General features: G+C 51.1%; 1 protein-coding gene across 5 annotated transcripts in view; it reads right to left on the reverse strand.

The window, feature by feature from the left end:
• The window catches only part of CLN6 (CLN6 transmembrane ER protein), a 59826-nt gene that overhangs the window by 4582 nt on the left and 29324 nt on the right, over positions 1–25920 (reverse strand). For 2 of the 5 annotated variants that reach the window (XM_024349260.3, XM_063795220.1), the window contains exons 2-4: positions 6978–7092; positions 2759–2857; positions 134–322 (exon numbers count right to left, since the gene is read on the reverse strand). In XM_024349260.3, the coding sequence (XP_024205028.2) occupies positions 134–322; positions 2759–2857; positions 6978–7092 (403 nt within the window). Of the gene's footprint in view, positions 1–133; positions 323–2758; positions 2858–6977; positions 7093–18023; positions 18283–25920 lie in introns of those variants that run through there. The other 3 variants (XM_024349263.3, XM_024349265.3, XM_054667741.2) reach the window with 3 other exon arrangements.

Below are 25920 nucleotides of genomic sequence, written 5' to 3' on the forward strand. Positions count from 1 at the left end.
GACGGTGCCCTCACCTAGCAGAATGCCTTTGGTGGAAGGATAGGTGCGGCGAGGGGTGGGGGCCATTTCTTCAGCCTCCCAGGACAGACTGTGCTCCTAGGGCTTACAGGCAGGGAGCAGGAGGTGGCCTCACCAGCGTCTCCGGCTTGAGATTCTTGATGATGGGGTTCTCACGGACTGACAGGTGGTGCTGGTAGCCACTGAAGAGCAGGCGGTGGTTGACAGAGTCGCCCACCAGGTGGATGCTGGCACCCATGATGAAGATGATGATGCTCACGTAGGTGATGGAGCGTGGCAGGGTGCGGGGGGACCGCTCGATGAGCTGGGGTTCAGAGTGGGGTTGGCAGCATGACCCCACCTCTGTCACAGCATGTGACACCCTCTGCTTCCCCCCTCACACCTGGGGTGGGATGGACGCTTCCAGCTGGAATGTCACTCCAAAAAGTGGCTGGTCCCTTTAGCAGGCCAGCCCAGCCTCCAGATCCTCCCGTGACCCCTATGAACCCAGGAGGGAATGCGGAGCAGCACCCCCCGCTGACTTTACCCAGGGAGCAAAAAGACCAGAGGGCCCAACTCCTTTCCCAAAGTCACACATGAGCTGTAGGCTGGAGGGGACAGCCCAGCCTTCAGTGCAGGAGTCCAGGCTCAGGCCCAGCCCTCCCACTGTCCCTGGCTGTGTCCCTGGGTGGCCGGCCCAGCCTGCTGAAGCCACCTTCTGATTTCTGAGTGGTCCCAGCAAACATGAAGAAAATGTCAGGGATGGGGGCAGGTGCTTCTGAAATGCCACTGTTTAACTGAAAACACACCAGAGTTCTGAGATTATACCCCTCCTACTTCTGGAGATTTGAAGTATCTTTCTTCAATACAAAAGGATGGTGACAGTAAATGGTGATACAGGCTGAGCATCCCTTATCTGAAATGTTTCAGATTTCAGATTTTGGAATATTTGCATATACACAATGAGATATCTTGGGAATGCATATGCAAGTCTAAACATGAAATTCATTTCTTTCATTTTTCTTTGAGACAGGGTCTCACTCTGTCAGTCAGGCTGGAGTATAGTGGCTCAAGAGATCCTCCCACCTCAGCCCCCAGAGTAGCTGGGACTACAGGTGTGCACCATTATGCCCAGCTAATTTTTAAATTTTTTGTAGAGATAGGGTCTCACTATGTTGCCCAGGCTGGTCTCAAACTCCTGGCCTCAAGCAATCCTCCTGTATCAGCCTCCCAAAGTATTGAGATTACAGGTGTGAGCCACCTTGCCTGGAAAAATTCATTTATATTTCCTATATACTTTACATACACAGCCTGAAGTTAATTTTATATAACATTTTAAATAATTTTGTACATGAAACAAAGTTTGTGTTAAGTACGTATGTGTAGAATTTTCTTTTTTGAGACGGAGTGTTGCTCCATCGCCCAGGCTGGAGTGCGGTGGTGGAATCTCGGCTCACTGCAACCTCTACCTCCTGGATTCAAGTGATTCTCCTGCCTCAGCCTCCCAAGTAGCTGGGACTGCGGCGCATACCACCGCACCTGGCTAACTTTTTTGTATTTTTAATGGAGATGAGGTTTCTCCATGTTGGCCAGGCTGGTCTCGAACTCCTGACCTCAAGTGATCTGCCTGCCTTGGGCTCCCAGAGTGCTGGGCTTATAGGCGTAAGCCACCATGCCAGCCCTAAGTTTTTTGTATTTTTTTCTTTTTCTTTTTTTTGAGATGAAGTCTCGCTCTCTTGCCCAGGCTGGAGTGCAATGGCGTGATCTTGGCTCACTGCAACCTCTACCTCCCGGGTTCAAGTGATTCTCCGGCCTCAGCCTCCCAAGTAGCTGGGACTACAGGTGCCTGCCAGCATGCCCGGCTACTTTTTTTTGTATTTTTAGTAGAGATGGAGTTTCACCATGTTGGCCAGGCTGGTCTCGAACTCCTGACATCAGGTGATCCGCCCGCCTCAGCCTCCCAAAGTGCTGGGATTACAGGCATGAGCCACTGCGCCTGGCCAATTTTTTCTATTTTTAATGGAGACGGGGGTTTCACCATGTTGGCCAGGCTGGTCTTGAACTCCTGACCTCAAGTGATCCACCCACCTCAGCCTCCCAAAGTGCTGGGATTACAGGCTCCAGCCACCGCGCCCGGCCGAGTTTTCTACTTATAGTATCATGCCAGTGCTTAAAAAATTTCAGACTCCTTTGGAGCATTTCAGATTTCAGATTTTTGGATTAGGGATGCTCAAGCTATAGTCGTTTTAAAGCCCTTACTTGGCAAAGTGCAAAGCCAGCAGTTCCTGCTCGTGCTCCCAGTGACATCTCAGGGCTCTCCAGGGTGGAGGATGGAGTTCAGCTGCTGCTGCTGCCTCTCCTGCCACCTGGCTTCTTCCTCTCTTCCCAGTGGGTCCTTGACCTCTCCCTGGACCTCCAGTCACTTCTGCCTCAGCCTCCCCAAATGTTTTACGGTTTCCCAAGCACAGCCTTGTCTTTAGGTCCTTCTACCTGAACACATCTCTGCTTCCCCCACTGGCACGCCAGGCTGAGGCTCAAATCAAAAGCCCTTTCTTGGGGCATATTTTCCATCCCTCCAGGCCACCGGCAGCTCCGCCTTCCCCGGGCCCCAGGCCCTGGACATGCTGCTCTGTCACAGCCTTCACCCCCCAGCAGCAGGCAGGAGCGTGCTTGAGTCAGGACACAGGGCTTAGCATCACCTTCCTGCCAGGTGTGCAAAGAATGGGGATGACAGGAAAGAGTGGGGGCCCTGGGACAGTACCTTGAGCAAGAGAAAGGGCGTGATGACGTTGTAGGCCATGTGGAAGTAGTCCCCAACACTGGGCTTGTTGAGTGGAAACCACTCGAGAGGGAATACCAGCTGCGGAGCAAATGGAAGAATGGGCTCACCTGGGCACAGCCCCACACGGGCCTCGGGCCTCAAGGGAGTCTGCCCCTAATGCCGCCCACCCCAACTCCTTTCACCCCCAACCCCATCATGTACATTTAATTCTTCCTGTGATCGCTGGACCTTCTCGGCAGCCTTGGGACAAAGGTTTATCCAGACAGGAAAGCTGAGTCCCAGAGGAGGTAACGGACTTGTCCCCAGACACAGAGCAGATGCAATTCCAGGCAAGGCCTGACCCTGTGCCCCTCACCCAGCAGATACCAAATAAATGACCCTGATGCCAGCTTGGGAGTTGGTAGGCTTCTCAGGGACTCCGTTGTGGCACCAACTTGCTGGGTGACCCTGGGCTAATACTTCCCTTCTCTGGGCCTTGGTTTCCCCATCTATAACACAAGAGAGGTGGCCCAGAGGGCCTACTTGGACCCTTCAGGTTCTGGCACTCCAAGATCAGTCTCCTGAGTGCTAGGCCCTGATGTGGAGGGACTGCTTCCAAACCAGGTTCAAAGTACACATTAGGAGACAAAGGAGAAAATAAGAATGCTCTACAAAGTAGCTTCAATTCTTCCTTCCCTATCTTCCCAGAGAGAGGAAGGCAGGCCAGGGGTAGTTCCTCCTTCTGCAATGCTCTCTCTTCTGAGCCCTGGCCTTGTCCAGGCCAGTGTGAAAACCCCTATGCAGGGTTAAAGCATTTCACAACCCCCAAACTGTACTTCTAGTATCTGTTGACTGAAAACACACATAAGGCCCACAAGTTTCAAGGAAGGATTCAGATGGTTCTCTCTTTTAACACAGAAATGCCATATTGGATAAACTAAACCTGCAGAAATAAAACTCACAGAATGCAGCAATCTCAGTCTCTCTCTCTTACTCAGCGTGCATGTGTGTATCTGCCTCTTTACCTACATCATATATATACTTGCTAAAATACTCTGATAGCAAAACATCAGAAATAGGCTGACTCTTCAATCAAACAGGACCAGTTGAATCCCTGATAGTACTTCTTACCATGGAAGGTTAAGTAGACATTAACAGAAATGACACCTTATATGTACTGACATGGAGAGAGATCTATAATATATATTTTTTTCTTTTTTCTTTTTTATTGAGATGAGGTCTCCTTATGTTGACCAGGCTGGTCACAAACTCCTGGGCTCAAGCGATCCTCCCACCTCGACCTCCCAAAGTGCTGGGATTACAGGTGCCAGGCACCAAGCACCATTAATTTTTAAATTATTTGTAAAAGCAGGGTCTTGCTATGTTGCCAGGACTGGCCTCAGGCAATCCTCCTGCCTTGGCCTCCCAAAGTGCTGGAATTACATGCCACCATGCCCACCATATGATATATTCTAAAGGAAAACAAGCAGGTTGCAAAATAAAGTATAAAGCAAAATCCCATTATGGTTAGAAGGGAAAAGGATGTATATATGTGTTTGTATAAGCAGAGAAAAGAGTGAAAGGGGTGTTCCCCAAACTCTCAGCAGTGGGACAGGAAAGGGGTAGGGAGAGTCTAACACTTCTTTATGTTACAACTGTGTTACATCTATGACATGTTACTTTTATAACTTGTAAATGTTTTTGTTTTTAACAAATTTGCAACTATTATGCATACATTTGAAAATCTCTAGCGTATACAGGAGCTTTTCAAATGTCTACTCTCCACCAAGTCCTACTTAGGGTTACAGTGGCCACAGCAGCTCTAAGCAGGATGGGGGAAGTCATTTGCCCAATAGGAGACCCTGTTATGCCAGTAGAAGCTGGGTCCTAGTGAGTGAGGGGAGCCACGAGCCCACTCCTGGCCTCATCTCTCTCTCTAGCACCAGTTTGATGGGCAGCTTCTTTGGCCCCCAGTATGTGGTCCCTTCATGCTAGAAGAAGGTTCAGAGCAGCCAGTCCAGCCAGTCTTCTTGGAGAGAGAAATGAAGCCCAGGACAGTGACTTGCCCTAGGTCACCCACAAACCCAACCAGATGTCCCAACTCTTGGCTCAATTCCTCTTATTTTTCCACATTTAAAAGGCAACCTTCAAAAAGACTGCAGGAAGGAGAACCAGCACCCACCATCACTCCCCGACAGCATTGCCGGGACAGCTTTTCTTTACGCCTATCAAGTCTTTGATCCCAGGTAGACAAGCTCGTTATTGACTTGCAATTAGTCAGTCTGCATGTCATTTAGGAACCTTTTTTCTCCTTAAATATTCCAGGTTGCTCTATAGTATCCATAATTTCTGCTTAATTGCCAGGAAACATTCTCTATAATGGACATAGCAAAACTGATTTACCCAGTCCCTAATGCTGGACACGCAAGTCACTTCTAAGGTTTGGCTATCATAAACACCACTGCAATGAACATCTTTGAGTTAGAGGAAACTGCTGTCTTCTTGCTGATTATATCCCTACTGGCAGATTCTCGGAAGGGTATTACTGGGTCAGAGGGATGAATATATTAGGATTCTGGATATTTATGTGACAGAGAATTCAACCTTGTCAGGAAGGGGCTCCAGGGCCAGAATGCCTGGGCAGATGCTGGCCTCTATGCTTGACCTCGAGCCAGTTACTTATTCTCTCTCTCCTCAAGTTTCCTCATCTATAACATTGAGATTAGCAATAGTGTTGATATGAGAATTAAATAAACTGAAACACATAAAGAGCTTAGAACAGAGTAAACATTCGATGTTAGCCACTATTCTAACTTTGCTATAATTATTATTCATTCAGTAAAAATGCATTAAACACTTATTGTGTTAGGCACTATTCTAAGTACTAATCTTGCCAAGTTGTTACTTATGAATTATTACTGCTTTCCAAAAAGGCTTTGCTTTTTGTTTGTTTTGTTTTTTGAGACAGGGTCTCACTGTGTCGCTCAGGCTGGAGTGCAGTGGTGTGATCACGGCTCACTGCAGCCTCAACTTCCCAGGCTCAGGAGATCTTCCCAGCTCAGTCCTGAGTAGCTGGGACTACAGGTGCACATCACCACACCCAGCTAATTTACAAATCTTTTATAGAGACAGGGTCTCATTATATTGCCCTGACTGATCTCAAACTCCTGGGCTCAAGTGATGTTCCTGTTTCAGCTTCCCAAAGTGCTAGGATTATAGGCATGAGCCACCATGCCCGGCTCCAAAAGGGCTTTGTTAATTTGCATGATCACTAGTATGTACAAAGTGCCAGTTTCAGCACTGGATATTGTTATTTTTACACTTGAATTTGCTGAGTGACCTTCGAAAAGTCACTTCCCGTTTATCTTCCAGTAAACTGAGAGTATAGGCCTGGATGCCTTCATATCTTTTGGCTCTATGACTGTGGCCCGTCAGGCAACTGTCAGCAAGTTGGGTGGGAGGGGTCTGGGGGCCATGAATAGTCACACTGTGCCCCCACTACCAAATAATGACTTGATACCTGGTGATATCTCACTTAATTTTCTTCACGTTCGTCTATTTATTATCTATCATCTGTCAATTATCTATCTACCTACCTACCTACCTATCTTCCATCCTCCCACTACAAGCAAGGGGCACTGGTGCCCTCCCAGCATTAATCTCGTCTGTGGAGGCCACCACTGGATACTAAAGCATGAAGTAGCCTTGGAAGGCAGGGGATGGTTTCACTGGATGGCATTAAAAATTACCCATGGCTCACAGTCATATATAATATGCAAAATCAGCCTACGCCCTTCAACTCCAGAAAAAATAATACTATCCCAAGGTAATGGGGAAGGATGGGGGAGACGGGGGTGGGGGTGCGGTGCTCCACTTCCTTTCCTATACCTCTTTGTCTGTCTTGGTGATTTGGTTCAACCTGGTTCACCTGCTTCCAGACACAGGCCAGAGGGGGTTACAGTATTACAGTATGACTGTTCAGGACCACCAGTTCCCCCATGAGAGTTGGGGCACAGTATGACTCTTCAGGCCCCCCACTTGCTGGCAGTTGCCTGATGGGCCAAGTCATAGAGCTAAGGATATGAAGGCATCCAGGCCTATTCTCTCAGTTTACTGGGAGATAAAGGAGAAGTGACTTGTCTAAGGTCACTTGGCAAATTCAAGCCACACTAAGTGTCCTCAGTGCTGGTCAGAGCCCTGTGCACCATTTCACACTCACCATGGCAATGGGACGCCCAAAGTCCAGAACCCAGTTCTGCAGTGTAAAGTAGAACCAGAGGTCGAGGTGGAAGGGAGCCGTGCGGGCAGCCTCATCAGCGCTCACAGAGCCATGCCTGGGAAGGAACCAGACGAGAGAAGTCAGCTCTTCTCTCCTCCTCCACCAAAATCTTCCCCTGAGATTAGCCACAAAGAGGTCTGGGGACTTGAGGACAGGAGGAGACACACATAATTGAGTTCTATGGATAGGGTTTTGCTGGATATACTGGGGTCTGGCCCTGCGGTCAAGGAGAAGGTGGACTTCAGCTGCCCCGACCTTAGCTTCTCTGTGATTCAGGAAGGAAACAGCTGAACAGGTGTAACTGCTGGGGTTTCTCCCCTACTGAAAGATGGAGGAAATCAAGAAAGGCAAAGGACGCAATCGTGGCTGAAAAGCATGAAACTTGATGATGGATCATGGCAGCTGACCTTAGTTGAGCACTTACTATATCCCAGGCACTACTGTTAGCTGTTTACATGTATTATCTCATTTAATCCTCACAGAAACCTTTCAAGGCTGAAATATTACCTCCATTTTAGAAACGAAAAAACTGAGGCCCAAGAGGCTCAATAACTTGCTCACGGTCACACAGCTAAGGATTTGAACCCAAATGATTGGGCTCCTGAGCTTATACTTTTAACCTCCATCCCATAGTTGGGTCCATCAGGATTGGTCTATGGGATGGGCATGTAACCAGAGCTTGGCCAATCAGAGCCCTCCAATGAAATGTGCCTTAGAGAGACTGAAATGGATAGGGCCTCCTGCTCGCTTGATTCCAGCACTGTGAGGAGGTCAGGCTGGGCTGCTGGTACTCCTCTTCTCAGCAGTCCACAGTAGAACCTGAGAAGGAGCCAGCAGAAGCAAGGTGATGTGAGAGACACAGCAGGAAGTGGAGTACTGCCTCACGATACATCTTTGGAGGCCTGTCCCTCTCACTAAACAGTTGGTCATCTGCTGTTCACAGATGCACTGAAGTTCAAGGACCAGTGCTGCCTCCTCTGGGAAGGCTTCCCTGATTAAGCTTTTCCCAAAGCCCCACCAGCCCACTGCAGGGAGCACTTCAACGCCAACCCAGTCTGGCATAATGGGGCTGGAGCTGTACTCTCCCACCTAGACCCTCGAGAACAGGGGTGACCTTTAAGGTTCTCCCAACTCACCCACCTCCCTATCAGAGTCCAAATCCTCTTTACAGAGTCCCTGCAATTACTTGCACACCTCCAGGGACAAGCAGCCAGCCACATCCTAAGAGGACTGAGGTGTGGGTTTCATCGTCTCGTTTGTGCCAAGAACAGGCGCCATGGACCACAAATCTGTATTCCTCCAGAGTTCTGAGCTCAGGCCCTAGTCCATGCTCAGCAACTACTGGCTGATTAAAACAGTCACAACGACCAGTTACTCCTTTTGTAGTGGCAAACATTAGCTTAGAGGCACTGCAAAGACTGTCTTCTGTCGATACTGCTGTTGCTTCCCTAATTTTCTGAGATCCCTTCCTGCCAATTCCAAGGATGATCCATACTGGCTGGTAGAGTACCCCAGGACAGGGAGGCAAGCTCTTGGGAGAAATCTCATTTTCTAGTGGCAGGCAAGACAGGTTGGGTAGGCCTTCCCTAGGTCAGCTAAGTCTTCCTGTCCCCTCTACTCGGTATCTTCCACCCCCTCACTGAACACCAACTATGTGCAATGCTAGGTCTTTACCTGCGCTATCTCATCTAATCCACGCATCTGCTTTACAGATGAGGATACTGAGGCTTAGAGGGATTAGGTGCTTAGCCAAAGCCACCCGTGTAGTAAAGAGCTGTGGCAACAATTCCTTTTGTCAGCCTATTTCCCATCCACTGCTTCTTCTGGTAAGACATGATATTTTCTTAGCCACAGGAAGGGCCAGTGACCTAGACTGGCCCAGTGGGACTTTTCCAACTGCAGGTGGGGAAAAGAGCTCCTTCCTTTATAGTGCTGGGTTCTAAGGGTGCAAGCCCAGGACGGCCTACAGCCAAGGTTCCACCCTCAAGGGACATCCAGGTAAGAATGAAGTAGCCTCGCAGAGGATCAGGGAAAGGGGGAGAAAAAGTGCTGACAGTGTTCATGTTGCCAGTTCATGATCTGGCCATATGAGCCAACACATTCCTTTTTGCTAAGGATGGTGCAGTTCACACTGGCTTTCTGTCACTTGCAACCCAGTCGTCCTGAATAACACACACAATTCAAACCTGGGTTTATGTTAATTCAAGACCTGTGCTCTTAATAGCTTGCTATTCTGTTTTTTTGTTTTGTTTTTTGGAGACAGGGTCACCCAGGCTGGAGTACAGTGGTGTGATCACAGCTCACTGCAGCCTTGGCCTCCCAGGCTCAAGCATTCCTTCCACCTCAGTCTCCTGAGTAACTGGGACCACAGGTGCATGCCACTATGCCCAGCTAATTTTATTTTATTATTATTGTTATTATTATTTTTTGTAGAGATGAGGTCTCACTATGTTGCCCAGGCTGGCCTCAAATTCCTGGGCTCAATAATCAACCCACATCAGCCATCCATAGTGCTGGGATTACAGCTGTGAGCCACCATGCCTGGCCAACAGCTTGCTATTCTGTTTTTGATTACTAGGCTTATCAGGAGATCAGGTTAGAAAGGGATCTCCCTCCCCCCTCCCCCACCCCTCCCCCCTCCCTCGCTTCTTCCTTCTCCCTCTGTTGCTGAGGCTGGACTGTACTGCCGTGATCTCAGCTCCCTGCAACCTCCCTGCCTCGGGCTCCCGTGATTCTCCTGCCTTGGCCTGCCGAGTGCCTGGGATTGCACGCACACGCCGCCATGCCTGACTGGTTTTTGTATTTTTGGTGGAGACGGGGTTTCGCCGTGTTGACCGAGCTGGTCTCCAGCTCTTGACCTCGAGTGATCTGCCCGCCTCGGCCTCCCGAGGTGCTGGGATTGCAGACGGAGTCTCGCTCACTCAATGCTCAATGTTGCCCAGGCTGGAGTGCAGTGGCGTGATCTCGGCTCGCTACAACCTCCACCTCCCAGCCACCTGCCTTGGCCTCCGAAAGTGCTAAGATTACAGGCTCTGCCCGGCCGCCACCCCATCTAGGAAGTGAGGAGAGTCTCTGCCTGGCCGCCCATCGTCTGGGATGTGAGGAGCCCCTCTGCCCGGCCACCCCGTCTGGGAGGTGAGAAGCGCCTCTGCCCAGCTGCCCATCATCTGGGATGTGAGGAGCGCCTCTGCCCGGCTGCCCCGTCTGGGAAGGGAGGAGCACCTCTGCCCAGCTGCCCTGTCTGGGAAGTGAGGAGCCCCTCTGCCCGGCCGCCCCATCTGGGAGGTGAGAAGCACCTCTGCCCGGCTGCCCATCGTCTGGGATGTGAGGAGTGCCTCTGCCCGGCCGCCCCGTCTGGGAAGTGAGGAGCGCCTCTGCACAGCTGCCCCGTCTGGGAAGTGAGGAGCCCCTCTGCCCGGCCGCCCCGTCTGGGAGGTGAGAAGCGCCTCTGCCCGGCTGCCCATCGTCTGGGATGTGAGGAGCGCCTCTGCCCGGCCGCCCCGTCTGGGAAGTAAGGAGCCCCTCTGCCCGGCCACCCCTTCTGGGATGTGAGGAGCGCCTCTGCCCGGCCGCCCCGTCTGGGAAGTGAGGAGCCCTTCTGCCCGGCCGACCCGTCTGGGAAGTGAGGAGCCCTTCTGCCCGGCCGCCCCGTCTGGGAGGTGAGGAGCCCCTCTGCCCGGCCGCCCCGTCTGGGAGGTGAGGAGCACCTCTGCCCGGCCGCCCCGTCTGGGAGGTGAGGAGCCCTTCTGCCTGGCCGCCCCGTCTGGGAAGTGAGGAGCACCTCTGCCTGGCCGCCACCCTGTCTAGGAAGTGAGGAGCGCCTCTGCCTGGCTGCCCATCGTCTGTCTGGGAGGTGAGGAGCGTCTCTGCCCGGCCGCCCCGTCTGGGAGGTGAGGAGCATCTCTGCCCGGCCACCCATCATCTGGGATGTGAGGAGCGCCTCTGCCCGGCCGCCCCATCTGGGAGGTGAGGAGCGCCTCTGCCCGGCCACCCCATCTAGGAGGTGTGGAGCACCTCTGCCCGGCCGCCCCGTCTGGGAAGTGAGGAGCGCCTCTGCCCAGCCGCCCCGTCTGGGAAGTGAGAAGTGCCTCTGCCCGGCCGCCCCGTCTGGGAGGTGTACCCAACAGCTCCGAAGAGACAGCGACCATCGAGAATGGGCCATGATGACGATGGCAGTTTTGTCGAAAAGAAAAGGGGGAAATGTGGGGAAAAGAAAGAGAGATCAGATTGTTACTGTGTCTGTGTAGAAAGAAGTAGACATAGGAGACTCCATTTTGTTCTGTACTAAGAAAAATTCTTCTGCCTTGGGATGCTGTTAGTCTATAACCTTACCCCCAACCCCGTGCTCTCTGAAACATGTGCTGTGTCCACTCAGGGTTAAATGGATTAAGGGCGGTGCAAGATGTGCTTTGTTAAACAGATGCTTGAAGGCAGCATGCTCGTTAAGAGTCATCACCACTCCCTAATCTCAAGTACCCAGGGACACAAACACTGCGGAAGGCCGCAGAGACCTCTGCCTAGGAAAACCAGAGACCTTTGTTCACGTGTTTATCTGCTGACCTTCTCTCCACTATTATCCTATGACCCTACCACATCCCCCTCTCCTAGAAACACCCAAGAATGATCAATAAATACTGAAAAAAAAAGAAAGGGATCAGCGTGGCCTAGGGCAATACACAAAGCTTGCATGAGGGAAGGGAGCCTCAAAGCACGGATGGATGAATCTAACTAGGCAGAAAAGCAGAAGAGCAGGGTAAAGGCCTGGAGGTGGAAGTGAAGAAGGTTCTGCATGGAGCTGAGATGCCTGGCTTACTGGAGCCAGAGAAAGAGAAGGGAGGGGCGGCTCGATCTTCAGACTGGACAGATAGCCAGTAACCCTGAGGACTGCTCAGTGGTCTGAGACGAGTGACCAACACAGAGGCCCCACCCAGCTCCTTCCTCAGTAGCCATCAGGGTAAGGCCTCAAAAAGCAGAGAGTGATAACCTCCAGGCCCAGAGAACTTGGGTGGCGAAAGAGGTAACAGCCTTCAGTTTCTTGCTCTGATACCTCCAAACTTGGCAAAAAGTAGGATGTTCGGTATGAGGAATAAAGGGATTTTGGAAGCATGAACACTTAGATGTGTGTATCTGGAAGTTATGTGTACCCAGCATACACTAGAGGCTCAGTGACTACCTCCTCCTCCACCTCAGGAAGCACCTTGGTCAATGAGAATCCCTGTCATTAGTCCAGCCTAACTTAGTAGGACAGGAAAAAAAAAAAAGAGGGGGGCTGGGCCCAGTGGCTCATGCCTGTACTCCCAGCATTTTGGGAGGCTGAAGTGTGCAGATCACCTGAGGTCAGGAGTTCGAGACCAGCCTGGCCAACACAGTGAAACCCTGTCTCTATATAAAAATACTAAATTAGCCAGGCTTGGTGGTGTGAGCCTGTAATCCCAGCTACTTGGGAGGCTGAGGCAGGAGAATCGCTTAAACCTGGGAGGCGGAGGTTGCAGTGAGCCGGCATCATGCCATTGCACTCCAGCCTGGGCAGTAAGAGTGAAACTGTCTCAAAAAGAAAACAACAACAACAACAACAACAAAAAACAACTCTAAAAAATTAAAAATTAAAAATTAAAAATTAACTGGGTATGGTGGCACACATCTGTATGTAGTTCCAGCTACTCAGGAGGCTGAAACAGGATGATCACTTAAGCCTGGGAGGTCGAGGCTGCAGTGAGCTATGACCGTACCACTGCACTTTAGCCTGGGTGACAGAGTAAGACCTTATTGAAAAAAAAAAAAAAAAAAAGCAGGCACACAGAGTGGATACTCAGCAGCCAGCTTGCAAATAAAGATTAGACTGGGCACAGTGGCTCATGCCTATAATCCCAGCAGTTTGGGAGGGTGAGGTGGGCAGATCACATGAGGCCAGGAATTCAAGACCAGCCTGACCAACATGACGAAACTCCGTCTCTACTAAAAATACAAAAATTAGCCCAGCATGGTGGTGCACGCCTGTAATCTCAGCTACTGGGGAGGCTGAGGCATGAGAATCGCTTGAACCTCACAGGTAGAGTTTGCAGTGAGCTGAGATGGCACCACTGCACTGCCTGGGCAACACAGCAAGACTCTGTCTCAAAAAAAAAAAAGATTAATCAGCACCTGCCTGGTTTTCTTCTCCTGGAACTCTGCCCACGGGAGGCAGATCATGGAATGGTAAAGGCATCCTCTCCCCCAGCTCATGTCCTGGGGATGAGCAACCTCAACCCTGTCCCAAGTTCCTGGCTCCACAGACTTAGCACAATGAGCCCCCAGCCTGTGCCAGCTAGGTCTCAATCACTTGCAAATGCTGCTGAAAACAATGGTGATGGCACAATGGCAGGTAACCTGAAACAAGGTTAGACTCTTCTCTCCTTCCCAGCTTTCCAAGTCTACCATATGGGGACAATGACACCACGACAGTTGAGGAGTGCATGCCATACACTTAAAATCCTCAAGGCAGTCAGCAGCATCTGCAGGGCTGCCTGGCAGAAAAGGAAGGGGTTTCATCCTGAACAAGTCAAGCAGTAACTCACAAATGGGGACCACAGAGAGACTAATTTTGCTTCTATTTAAAGAATGGTGACATACAAGACAATGAAAAGCTTGAACAGAAAAAAACTAAGGAAATGAAAGCAAATATAATGAGAGAATAAAGAAAGGCAACTAGAAACTCCAAGAAAAACAAAAGTAACATAAGAAAGCAAATGTAACTGTTAAACATTATTTGGCTCTGTTGGAACAATATTTATTAAATACATGGTTTAAATAACATACACATTATATATTAATTTTCAATGTTTAGAATCAATCCACAGATAAAACATGGAAGATAATTACGGTTTTAAAGCAGCAGATAATTATAGTCTACTTTGATAACATGAAAACAGAGGACAGAAATTGTAGGAAGGGGTGAGGAAAGCTAAAGTTTAGGGTAGGGGACTAATATCCTCTTTTTATTTTAGTTTTGGAGACAAGGTGTTGCTCTGTCACCCAGGCTGGAGTGCAGTGACACAGTCATGGCTCATTGCAGCCTTGACCTCCCAGGCTCAAGCAATCCTCCCATTTCAGCCTCCTGAGTAGCTGGGACCACAGAAAGGCATGTGCTGTCACACATGGCTAATTTTTAAAATTTTTCCTTTTTTCTAAAACGAATCAAAGGGCTGGGCGCAGTGGCTCATGCCTGTAATCCCAGTACTTTGGGAGGCCAAAGCGGGTGGATCACCTGAGGTCAGGAGTTAAGAGACCAGCCTGGCCAACATGGTGAAATGTCATCTCTACTAAAAATACAAAAATTAGATGGGCATGGTGGTGGGCACCTGTAATCCCAGCTACTCGGGAGGCTGAGGCAGAATTCCTTGAACTCGGGAGGTGGAGGTTGCAGTGAGCCAAGATGGCACCATTGCACTCTAGCCTAGGGGACAAGAGTGAAACTCCGTCTCAAAAAAAGAATAAAATAAAATAAACCAAGAAATAGCAGTTGAGTGTAGTTTTTAAGAGTGTGGACTTGGCCGGGCGCGGTGGCTCAGGCCTGTAATCCCAGCACTTTGGGAGGCTGAGGCGGGTGAATCACAAAGTCAGAAGTTTGAGACCAGCCTGGCCAACATGGTGAAATGCCGTCTCTACTAAAAATACAAAAAATTAGCTGGGCGTGGTGGCGAGCGCCTGTAATCCCAGCTACTTGGGAGGCTGAGGCAGGAGAATCGCTTGAACCCGGGAGGCGGAGATTGCAGTGAGTTGAGATCATGCCACTGCACTCCAGCCTGGGTAACAGTGTGAGACTCCATCTCAAAAAAAAAAAAAAAGAGTCTGGACTTTGGAGACTGTTTGGGTTCATATCCCAGCTCTGCCACTAACCAGATCTTGAGCAAGTCACTTAACTTCTTGGGCCTTAATGTCCTCATTTGTAAAATGGAGATAATAGTAGATCCTATCCCTTTTTTTTCTTTTTTGAGACGGAGTCTCACTCTTGTTGCCCAGGCTGGAGTATAATGGCGTGATCTCGGCCCACCACAACCTCCGCCTCCTGAGTTCAAGTAATTCTCCTGCCTCAGCCTCCCGAGTAGCTGGGACTACAAGTGCATGACACCATGCCTGGCTAATTTTTGTATTTTTAGTAGAGACAGGGTTTCTCCATGTTGGTCAGGCTGGTCTTGAACTCCTGACCTCCTGATCCGCCCACCTCGGCCTCCCAAAATGCTGGGATTACAGGCATGAGCCACCACGCCTGGCCAGTAGATCCTATCTCAAGGGTCGTGGTTTAGTTAATATATGCAAAAACTTAAGAGCAGGGCCTGATCCATAAAAAGTGCTACATAGTGTTTTTTATTGTTATAAACATATTATTTGGAAATAGGAATTTGACTCTGGTAAAAAGAGCTAAAAGAAGCTAGGGTGATTGTCTCTGGTGCTAGGGAAGAGTGGGACAGGGATTACTACTTTTTAAAACTTGAAGCCTTCGTTATTTGATTTATCACGGGCACTAATTATAATACTTTCTTTTCTTTTTTTACTTTTTTTTTTTTGAGACAGTCTCACTGTCATCCAGGCTGGAGTGCAGTGGCGCCATCTCGGCTCACTACAACCTCCGCCTCCCAGGCTCAAGGGATCCTGGTGCCTCAGCCTCCTGAGTAGCTGGGATTACAGGCATGGGCCACCACACCTGGATAATTTTTGTATTTTTTAGTAGAGACGGGGATTCTCCATGTTGGCCAGGCTGGTCTCGAACTCCTGGACTCAAGTGATCCACCCACCTTGGCCTCCCAAAGTGCTGGGATTACAGGCGTGAGCCATGGCACCCGGCCTAATTGTAACACTTTCATTATAATACAAAAACTGGCAACAAAGCAGGTGGACGTTGGAATGGGTTACCTTAAGAGGTAGTGAGCAAAGCACGGATGCAGCAGAGGAAATCCAAGCATCCTAGGAACTGGACAGGATGATTCTGCCTACTCTCTTGAGCAGCAATGATACTGGGAATGGGCTGAAGCCACACTGTGGGGGCAGAGACACCCTGGGAGACAGAGAGCTCCCACCTCACCCCACCCCCCTGGGAATACCCTGGCTGCTGGGGAGCTCACACAGGGGAAGAGGGACATGACTCCTTAGCAGCCAAAGTGGAGTCGTAAGAAGAGCAGAGCCCGTAAGTCAGAAACCCTGGGTTTAGGCCCTGATTCTTGCCAGCAAATGACGTAACCTCTCTGGGCCTCCATTTCCCCATCTGTACATTGGAAGTGACATCTGGCAGCTCATTGTCAAGACTGAGTAAGATGCTAGACATGGGAGCCCCACACAGGAGATAAAGTGTGACCATATCTGAGACCCACAGACTGTTCCCATTGGGCTGTCACAGTTCAGGGCAGTCAGTGACCCCCAACTTGGCAAGGATTCGGAACAGAGACATCCCGCAGGCAGAAGAGGCTGCCTGGAAGAGGGTAGCTGGTAAATGGGCTGGGTCACAGCAGAGATGAAACGACTGGACACAGCGTGGGGCAGACAGCCCGGGGACTCAGCCAGTCAGGCTCCTCAGCCCATCTGAGCCTATTTCCTCATCAGTAAAATAATACTTAACTCACAGGCCGAGGGAGACAGGTGAGCTACAGTATGCGGTCTATGGCCAGTACATTGTTTCTAAGTGAAAACGGACACAGTCCGCAGCTGCTCAGCCCGCATGTCCTCAGCAGCAGAAACGAGCCATCCCTCACCTCAGCCCAAGCGCTCAGACTTCTCCCTTCATCCAGGTCGTACCAAAAACTTCCTAACAAGGACTTTGCGCATGCTAGTGCTCAGAAACTTCCCACGACTCCCCAGTGCCTATGGGATAAAGACTGTGTCCTTAACCTGTCACCTAGGACAGGAACTAGGGTGAGACAAGCAAGGCCTCCAAGGCCCAACATTTGAGGCGGCACTCACGGTCACGGCAGTGCGCCTACCCCTAAGTTTTGCACTCTAGGTCCTCAACTCGAGTCCTAGACTTGCTGCAATTAAAGGCCCTTCACAATCAGTCTGCATCCTCCTGTCACTTTCTTTTACAGCCGGAAAGCTCCAGCACCACTAAACTCCTTGCCCTTCCCCACTGTTTCCCTGGATGGAACAGCCTGTCTTCCCTGGGTCCCCTACCAAGTCCTCTGAGACTCAGCTCAAGTGCCACTTCCTCCATGAAGCCCTCCAAGATGACCGCTCACTCCCACTTGGGCTCTGTCTCTCCTGGTCCCTACAGGACGGTAAGCCTCTCCCACCTTCACCCTGCCTACCCCCTTACTGCCTGGCACAGCGCTGGGCATACCACAGGCGCTTAAAGAATGCCTGCTGAATGCAGTGAATGTTTCTGGTCAGTAAAACGGGACGAAGGTAGAATGGAGCTCTGCTCGTCCCAACGAGATAAACCAAAAACTGAGAAGGGCTCTTCATTCATTCTCTGGACCGCAGCTTCCGCCCTTCTCCGCTGTCTCTTCCATTACATTCGCACATTCTTGGGTGCCCCAGGTCAAGCAGACAGCCTCCTGATAGATGACAGAATCAAGTCCTACTCAGGGCTGGAGGGACCCCGAGAACGCGGAGGTGGCGCCCGGAACTTGCAGATAAGTTGGGGGTCCGAGTGACGAGGTGTGTGTCCCCACCGCCCTGGGGAGCTCTCCCAGCGCAGCTGCTGTCCCGGCGCCAGCCCGTGTCGCTGGAGCGCGGGAAGGGAGGAAAACCCCAAACTTCGGGCGGGCGCTCCTCCCACCCGAGCAACGGCGAAGCGGGGAGGCAGAGCCTCGCTGGGCCCCAGGCTCCCCAGGCAGAGAAGGAAACGCGGGGGCACCGCCGCCACGGTAGCGCGCCTCCAAGCCACCCGCGCTCCGCTCCGCCCTGGCCAGCGCCGCACACGAGGTTCCCGCCCGGCAGCCCTAGGAGCGTCACGTGGCGGGTCCCGAGGCCCCAGCGCACAGGCGCCTAGCCCGCCCTCTCACCCCGGCGCGCGCCCACCTGGCCTGCAGGAAGGAGGCGCCCAGCTGCGCGCCCGGGCCGCCCGCCGCTCCCAAGTGCTGCCGCCTCCGCGTCGCCTCCATGGCTGCCCCGCGAGCCCCTCGGCCCTGCCTTTCCGAGGAAGAGACCGGTTCAGCTCGGCTGCCCCCGCGGAGGCCGCGGCAAATTCCCAGCGCGGGGCGGTTCGGGGCGGGCAGGCGAGAGCGCGCGGCCCTCGGGAGGAACGGGCGGGGCTGCGGGCCCGGGGCGGGGCGGGGCGGAGGGAGGCGGGGCGGGGCGGAGGGAGGCGGGGCGGGGCGGGGCGGAGGGAGGCGGGGCGGAGGGAGGCGGGGCGGGCTCCGCTAGGGGAGGGCCGGGCGCTGCGAGTGTGGCGTCCTCGCGGGGCGGGGGCTGTGGCCTGTCCGGGCTGCGCGCGTGACCACCAGCGGGCTGGGATGTGTTAGGGTCCCTTGCCTGCCTGGGTACGGGAATCTCTGCCTAGGGTGACTGAGGCCTGGGTGTTGGGCTGGGGCGGGGTGGCGACCTGGAGATAGACTAAGCTGATTTAAATGCTCCCCGGGGCAGAGGGTGATGTGGGATTTCCCTTGTTCTTGCGGGTGGAGGAGAGGAGGCAGGACTGGAGACCTGCACGTGTAGCACCCGCGTGGTGCAGCACGTGGGTTGCAGATGTTCTAGTGAGGGGCTGGCGGTGACAGTGGGAAGGAGCGAGTTGGTGACATCTAGAGTCGTGTGAGAGGTATGGTGACTGGGACTCTGGATGTGGGGGGTGAGGGGAGAAGAGTTCAGGCAGTGGCCGGATTCTGCCCCTGGGTGGATAGTGGAGGCACCCCCCGGGAAGTGGGCTGGAGCAGATTTCGTGTAAATAAAGATTCATCTTTGAACGCATTAAGCTTGAGGTGGGTCAGGAAGGCTGTTGGACCGGTGGTCTGAAGCTGAGGCGAGACCTGGGAACCCAGTGGACAGGCTCGTGAGTCACCGGAGCATACATGACAGACAGAACCTAAGGGGACAGCGTCCTCAAGTGAAAAACAGAACCAAAGGTCAAACCTGAGAACAGCCTGCAGGGCAGATTGCCAGGACTTCATTAGTGGTACCACTTTGAACTAGCTGTGACGCGGGCAAATGGCTCAACCCCTCACAGCTTCAGTTTACTCATCTGTAACAAGATGATGCCTATTGCATCTACTACATTGGAGTTGTGATGACTATATGAAACTCTTAGCAGAGAGCCCGGCACTGGTGGACTAGTTATTTACAATAGCCCGTCTCGGGACCTGAGGTTTCCCTCCACAGAAAGGTTACCTTCCACACCACTCTCAATGTCACAAACTCTCTCCTTCCCACGTTCACTGTCAGCAGCCCAGGCCGCTAACTAGAACAACTGCAACCAACTCCCATTCTCCCCACCACCCCCGTGCTACGCCAGGCGCACACGACATGTGCAGGTCTCCAGTCCTGTCTCCTCTCACCCAGCCCTCAAGCCGCTGCAGAAGGGATGTGCCTCTTGGAAGGGATGTGCCTCAGATGCAAATGCAATGTGCCATTCCCCTGCCCAGTATCCTTGGTCTGCTTCCCGGACCATGAGGGGTCTGAGCTATGCCTATTTCCATTCTATTTTCTTTCCTGTCTTTCTTCTTGGGAGATTTTTATTGGATTTATTTCTTTCCCCATTGGTCAGAACCTGCATGTCCTTTCTTGGCTGTGGGAGGCTAGGACTGCCTGCCTGGGAGTCATTTTCCATCAGCCCCATCCTGGGCTCTAGCAGCCCACAGGCCACACCTCAATCCCCCACCGCCCCGGTCCCCTGAAGAACACATTTGCTTTAAAGCTTTCCTTGTTTCAATTGATCCACACACACCAGGTCGTAAGAAGAACAGGTGATTGTCTCTGTTTTGTAGCAGAGAAAAACCTAGGCCCTGAGCTGAAGTAGTGTGCCCAAGGGTCAGCCAAGGACAGCACTCAGACCGGGCCCCAGATTTAATTCTGGTGAATCTGATCTACACATCGATCTCGGTATACACCAGAGAAGAAGGATTGAGGCTTCCCGCTCTGACCCCAATTTCTTATCCTCTGCAGGCTTTGCAAGCCTGCTGGGCTCCAGAGGGAGGGGCATGCAGTGCCCATGATGTCATCATCGATTTAATAACACCCAGAGGTGGGCTTCCAGCCATCAGAGGATGAGGCCGTGTGGAGGGAGCCTCTCTAGCTCATTTAATCCTCCAATCTCTTAAATACAAACACATCTGCCTTCTTTCTGGAGTCCGCTGCTGCCCCTTGAGGGGAGGGGAGTCCAACCTGGCAGGGGGCTGGGCCTTTCTGAATGAACAAGATGAGAATTCTCCCTGTCCGGTGGGATTATCAGCCCCCTCTCTTTCCCATCCCACCAGGACACTTTAAAAACACATCTTCATTAGCTCTTTAAATTGCATGGAAATTTGGGTGAGGAGGATAGAGTAAAGCTGAGGGGTACACATTTTCAGGATCTTGTTTGTAATTATCTGAGAACATGGGCCCTGCACATCAGAAGGGAGTCTAGTCTCAGCTCTCTGAGCTGCAATTTCAGTGGCCAGCATCAAGAAATCTTTCAGCTGAGAAGGTCCTTTGGTATTATGCATCTTGGTGGTTTTGACTTTTCTTTTAGTAGAGGTTCCCGCTACTTTTCAATTATAGCTGTATCCGATTTTTTTTTTTTTTTTTTTTTTGAGACGGAGTCTTGCTCTGTCGCCCAGGCTGGAGTGCAATGGCACGATCTCGGCTCGCTGCAACCTCTGCCTCCCCGGTTCAAGTGATTCTCCTGCCTCAGCCTCCCAAGTAGCTGGGACTACAGGCATGCACCCCCACACCTGGCTAATTTTTTATATTTTTAGTAGAGACGGGGTTTCACCATGTTAGCCAGGCTGGTCTTGATCTACTGACCTTGTGATCTGCCCGCCTTAGTCTCTCAAAGTGCTGGGATTGCAGGCGTGCGCCACTGCACCAGGCCTGTATCAGATACTTTTAAATGTATCGCCTAAGATCCGTTAGACATACCAGTCTTCCAGCTCCTTGCCACTTGTTTTGTCCAGCTGCTGTAACAACTGACTTCACCCAGGCAGAAGTCAACTGCACCTCCTCTCCCCTTGGCCCCACACCCTTGGCCTCAGAAGTGCAGGAGTGTTGGACACTCCACGGAGTGAACTTTGACCAGCAAGAAACAGGGATTAGCAAATAAATTTTTCTCTCTTCCTCTTTCTGGACAGACTGGCCTGAGTTCCGAGTTCACACAGCCACTTTAAAGAAGGTCCTGGGCCATGCGCAGTGGCTCACACCTGTAATCCCAGCACGTTGGGAGGCCGAGGCGGGTGGACCACGTGAGGTCAGGAGTTCAAGACCAGCCTGACCAACATGGTGAAACTCTGTCTCTACTAAAAATACAAAAACGAACTGGATGTCGTGGCATGTGCCTGTAATCCCAGCTACTTGGGAGGCTGAGGCAGGAGAAATTGCATGAACCCAGGAGGCAGAGGTTGCAGTGAGCCGAGATCACGCCACTGCACTCTAGTCTGGGCAACAGAGCAAGGCTCAGTCTCAAAATAAATAAATAAATAAATAATAAAGAAGGTCCTGTAAGGTCTAGCATCCGTCCAGACGGAGTGGTGGCCAGCTCCGCAGTGCACTCTCCTGTGTGCCCTCCCTTCTCCTCTGTCTCACTCCCCCTTGTCCTCACTTTCCCTTCCCAGCCACCGCACTCCCAATACAGTGTTAGCATACACGCTGCCCTGCTCTGCTTCTTTGGAAACCTGGGCTAAGACAAACATCTTTCCAGCATGCTCAATGTATGAAACACCTACGGGGGGGGGCGGGGGGGGGGGTGCCCTGAGTGAAGAGAAGCAGGGTCCCAGGTGCCATCTCTTCTCCCCTTATGGTTACAAGGCCATGGCCAAGTCACCTCCAAAGGGCTCCCTGGAAAGCCTTTGATCTTGCCTAATTTCATCATTCTGCAGCTGAGGAAAATGAAGCCTAAAGCCACACAGCGAGTTAGAAGCCAAGCCAGGCCAGAATCCAGTCTCCACTCCTAATCCAGTACCCTTTCTCTCCAGTCTCTTAAGAGCTTTTGAAAATTTCTCTTTCTTCAAAACATCTTCCCACACTGCCCTGCCACCAGAAGGCTTTGAAGGCCCCTGCTAGACTGCAGCTACCATCTGAGAGACATGACACACAGACTCCTGGATCCAGAGGCTGGGACTCCAGAAGGCAGACAGAGGAAGTGGGACCAGGAAAACTCACTTTGGAGAGAGGCAGCCAGGAGGGGCCTGACTAGGGGATCTCTAAGTGTGGGCGACAAGACTGTGCACAGTGAGAAGGCTGCACAAGGACAGACAGCAGGGGACTGGGGCACTGGGGGAAGATGGAGACTGTCTTTCTGTGTCAACTGGTATTGCCTGCAGGACACTCCCCATCTGGCTGAAGAAGCTGGGAGGGTGACCAAAAGTCACACTGTGGGGAGAGAGAAGGTCCCTAGGTTGCTTTAATTCAGATTCTTGTGGTTGTGATTACTAGAAGCAACGGGGGACAGGTTGATGACAAAAGGGGATTTCTATTACAAGGATTTAGGGGTGTCTTAGGGAATCTAAGCATAAGGATGCAGTTGGGCCTCAGGAACTGAGAATGGTGCTGGGACTTTGGGAGCCCAGGAAGTCACCACCCACAACACTGTTTCCATGTCATCCTTCTCTCTTTCTCCCTGCAGACTGGCTTTCCTGGCTTTCCAGGAAATACAGCAGCCGATGGCCTCAGTCAGCAGCTCCCAAGTTTATCTTTCTTGCATCCAAGAGATAAGCAGAATGTGGTTGGCCTCTTCTGGGCCCAATTCAAAATTCCCGCGGAGGGATTCTGATTGGATGGCTTGAGCCAGTGCCCACCCTGAGCCAGGCAGTGTACCGATATGGCTGCTCCTTCTCTAACCAGACAGCCAAGGGAAGGAGAAGTGTACAGTTCACGGCCCTGAGTTTGCAACTTGAACAAAAGCCCTAATATAGGGCTCTATTTCCACCCATTAATGGAAGAGATCACTGCCTTCTACATGTGGCTATAAATTCAGACCCTGCCCAGAAGCCTGCTGTCCCCATGACAGCCCAGAGCTGAATTGCTCTCTGCTAGCCCGTTCCCCTCCCATCTGCTGCTGAGAGCTAGGAGAAGCTGAGAGGCTCCCAGCGCCCTCCGCTCTTTTCCTTATCATTTCTTTTTCCTTATCATTTCTTTCACTCTTAACAGTTGACAAAGGCCGGGCGCGGTGGCTCACGCATGTAATCCTAGCACTTTGGGAGGCCAAGGTGAGCAGATCATTTGAGGTCGGGAGTTTGAGACCAGCCTGGCCAACATGGTGAAACTCCGTCTCTACTAAAAACACAACAATTAGCTGGGCATGTTGGCAGGTGCCTGTAATCCCAGCTACTTGGGAGGCTGAGGCAGGAGAATTGCTTGAACCCGGGAGACGGAAGTTGCAGTGAGCCAAGATTGTGCCACTGCACACCAGCCTGGGTGACAGAGTGAGATTCTGTCTAAAACAAAACAAAAAAAGAATAAAACAAAACAAACAAAACCAATAGACATTTATTGTACAATTCCTGCGTGCTAAACCCTGATCTCAGTGCTTAATGTGTATTATCTCATTTAATCCTCACAGTAGCCCTGAGGGATAGCGCTAACCTTGGCTCCTGCTTATAGATGAGTTAACTCAGGTACAAAGAAGCTGAGTCATCTACCCCAAACCACACAGCCTGTCCATGGTGTAGTCACAGGTGGACCTGGGCAGCCTGCCTCTGGGACCTGCATTCTCCAAAAACCACCACACAACTGCCTGAACGGAGAGGCCATGGAGGCTGGAGGGAGGTCTTTCCACAGCCACGGTGAGCCACGAGTAATATCTGCTTTGAAATTGTTTCAGAATTGTCCACCTGACCTCTGTATAGTCAAATTTTGGAATTTAATGACTTATTAGAGTGCTACAGGAGACCCACAGCTGTTAGTCTTTAGAGAATTTTGGCAGGACATGGAGGCTCATGCCTGTAAGCTCAGCACTTTGGGAGGCCGAGGGGGGAGGGTTGCTTGAGGCCAGGAGTTCAAGACCAGCCTGAGCAACATAGTGAGACCTCGTCTCTGCAAAAAATTAAAATATTAGCTGGATGTGATGGCACACACCTGTAATACCAGCTACTCAGGAGGCTGAGATGGGAGGATCACTGGAGGCCAGGAATATGAGGTAACAGCGAACTATGATGCATGCCACTGCACTTCAGCCTGGGCAACAGAACAAGACCTGGTCTCTAAAATAAAAATAGTAATAATATGGTCCCATCTAGGTTAATTCAGGGCTATGTAATCCTGGAAACGCCAACCAGATTCTCCGAGCCTTGGTTTCTTTATCTATAAAATGGGCATGATCACAGCAACATCCTCCAGGGTTATTGGGAGGCTCAAATAAAGTGGTAGAAGCCTGATAACTGTTGTTCTGACGGCAAGAAACATGGGATGCTCTGGAAAGGCAATTTTTAATCCAGAGGAAGTGGTAAGACTAAAAGTTCAGCACCAATATGGAGGGTGTCTGGAGGACTTCCTGAGTCCCCTCCAGCCCCACCAGGTGGTTCAGGTTACCCCTCTTCAGATCATAGGAGTGGCCCTGAATTTCTTTCTGGGCTTTGATTCTATGGACTCTTGAAGCAGAAAACACCATATAAAGTTCTGGTTTTAGAAGCCTCACTTAGAAGCTAAGTGAGAACGAGTTTCACTCTTTGAGAATGAGTTTCGCTCTTGTTGCCCAAGCTGGAGTGCAATGGTGCGATCTCAGCTCACTGCAACCTCTGTCCCCCGGGTTCAAGCAAGTCTCCTGCCTCAGCCTCCCAAGTAGCTGGGATTACACACCAACATGTCTGGCTAATTTTTGTATTTTCAGTAGAGACAAGGTTTCGCCACGTTGGCCAGGCTAGTCTCAAACTCCTGACTTCAGGTGATGCACCCGCTTTGGCCTCCCAAAGTGCTAGGATTACAGGTGTGAGCCACTGCGCCTGGCCAGAATTCTTCTGAAGCCCACTGACCTGCCTAGAAAATGAGTCTAAGAACAAATTCAGGTAGACTTCACTAGTCTCAGGTTTTACTAAGAGATAAACACAATAGCCTCAAGTCACATCATTAAAAGTAAATTGGCTTTATTAAGGCATAATCTACATAAAATAAAAATTTTTAAGTATGATTTGGTGAGTTTTGGCAAATGTATATTCTTATGTAGCCACTGCCACAGTCATGATAAAGAATAGTTCCTTGACCAGTCGCAGTGGCTCTTGCTTGTAGTCCCAGCACTTTGGGAGGCTGAGGTAGGCAGATCGCTTGAGCCCAGGAGTTCGAGACCAGCTTGGGCAACACGATAAAACCCCATCTCTACCAAAAAATAAAACACCCCAAAACAACAACCAAAAAACCCCAAAAATTATCTGGGTGCAGTGGCACAGGCCTATAGTCCCAGCTACTTGGGAGGCTGAGGTGGGAGGATCACTTGAGCCCAGGAGGTCGAGGCTACAGTGAACCGAGATTGTGCCATTGCACCCCAGCCTGGGGTACAGAGTGAGATCCTGTCTCAATGTAATAATAATAATAATAATAATAATAATAATAATAATAATAATTCTGGCCAGGGGCAGTGGCTCATGCCTGTAATGCTAGCACTTTGGGAGGCTGAGGTGAGAGGATCACTTGAGCTTGGGAGTTTGAGACCAGCCTGAGCAACATGGTAAAAACCCGTCTCTACAAAAAATACAAAAATAATTAGCCAGGTGTGATGGCGTGCATCTGTAGTGCCAGCTACTCGGGAGGGTGAGACGGTGTAACCGCCCAAGGGGTTCACCTTGCCGGCTGCCTAGACAGA

The sequence above is a fragment of the Pan troglodytes genome, chromosome 16 (genome assembly GCF_028858775.2).
Source record: "Pan troglodytes isolate AG18354 chromosome 16, NHGRI_mPanTro3-v2.0_pri, whole genome shotgun sequence".
Classification (NCBI taxonomy): Eukaryota; Metazoa; Chordata; class Mammalia; order Primates; family Hominidae; genus Pan; species Pan troglodytes.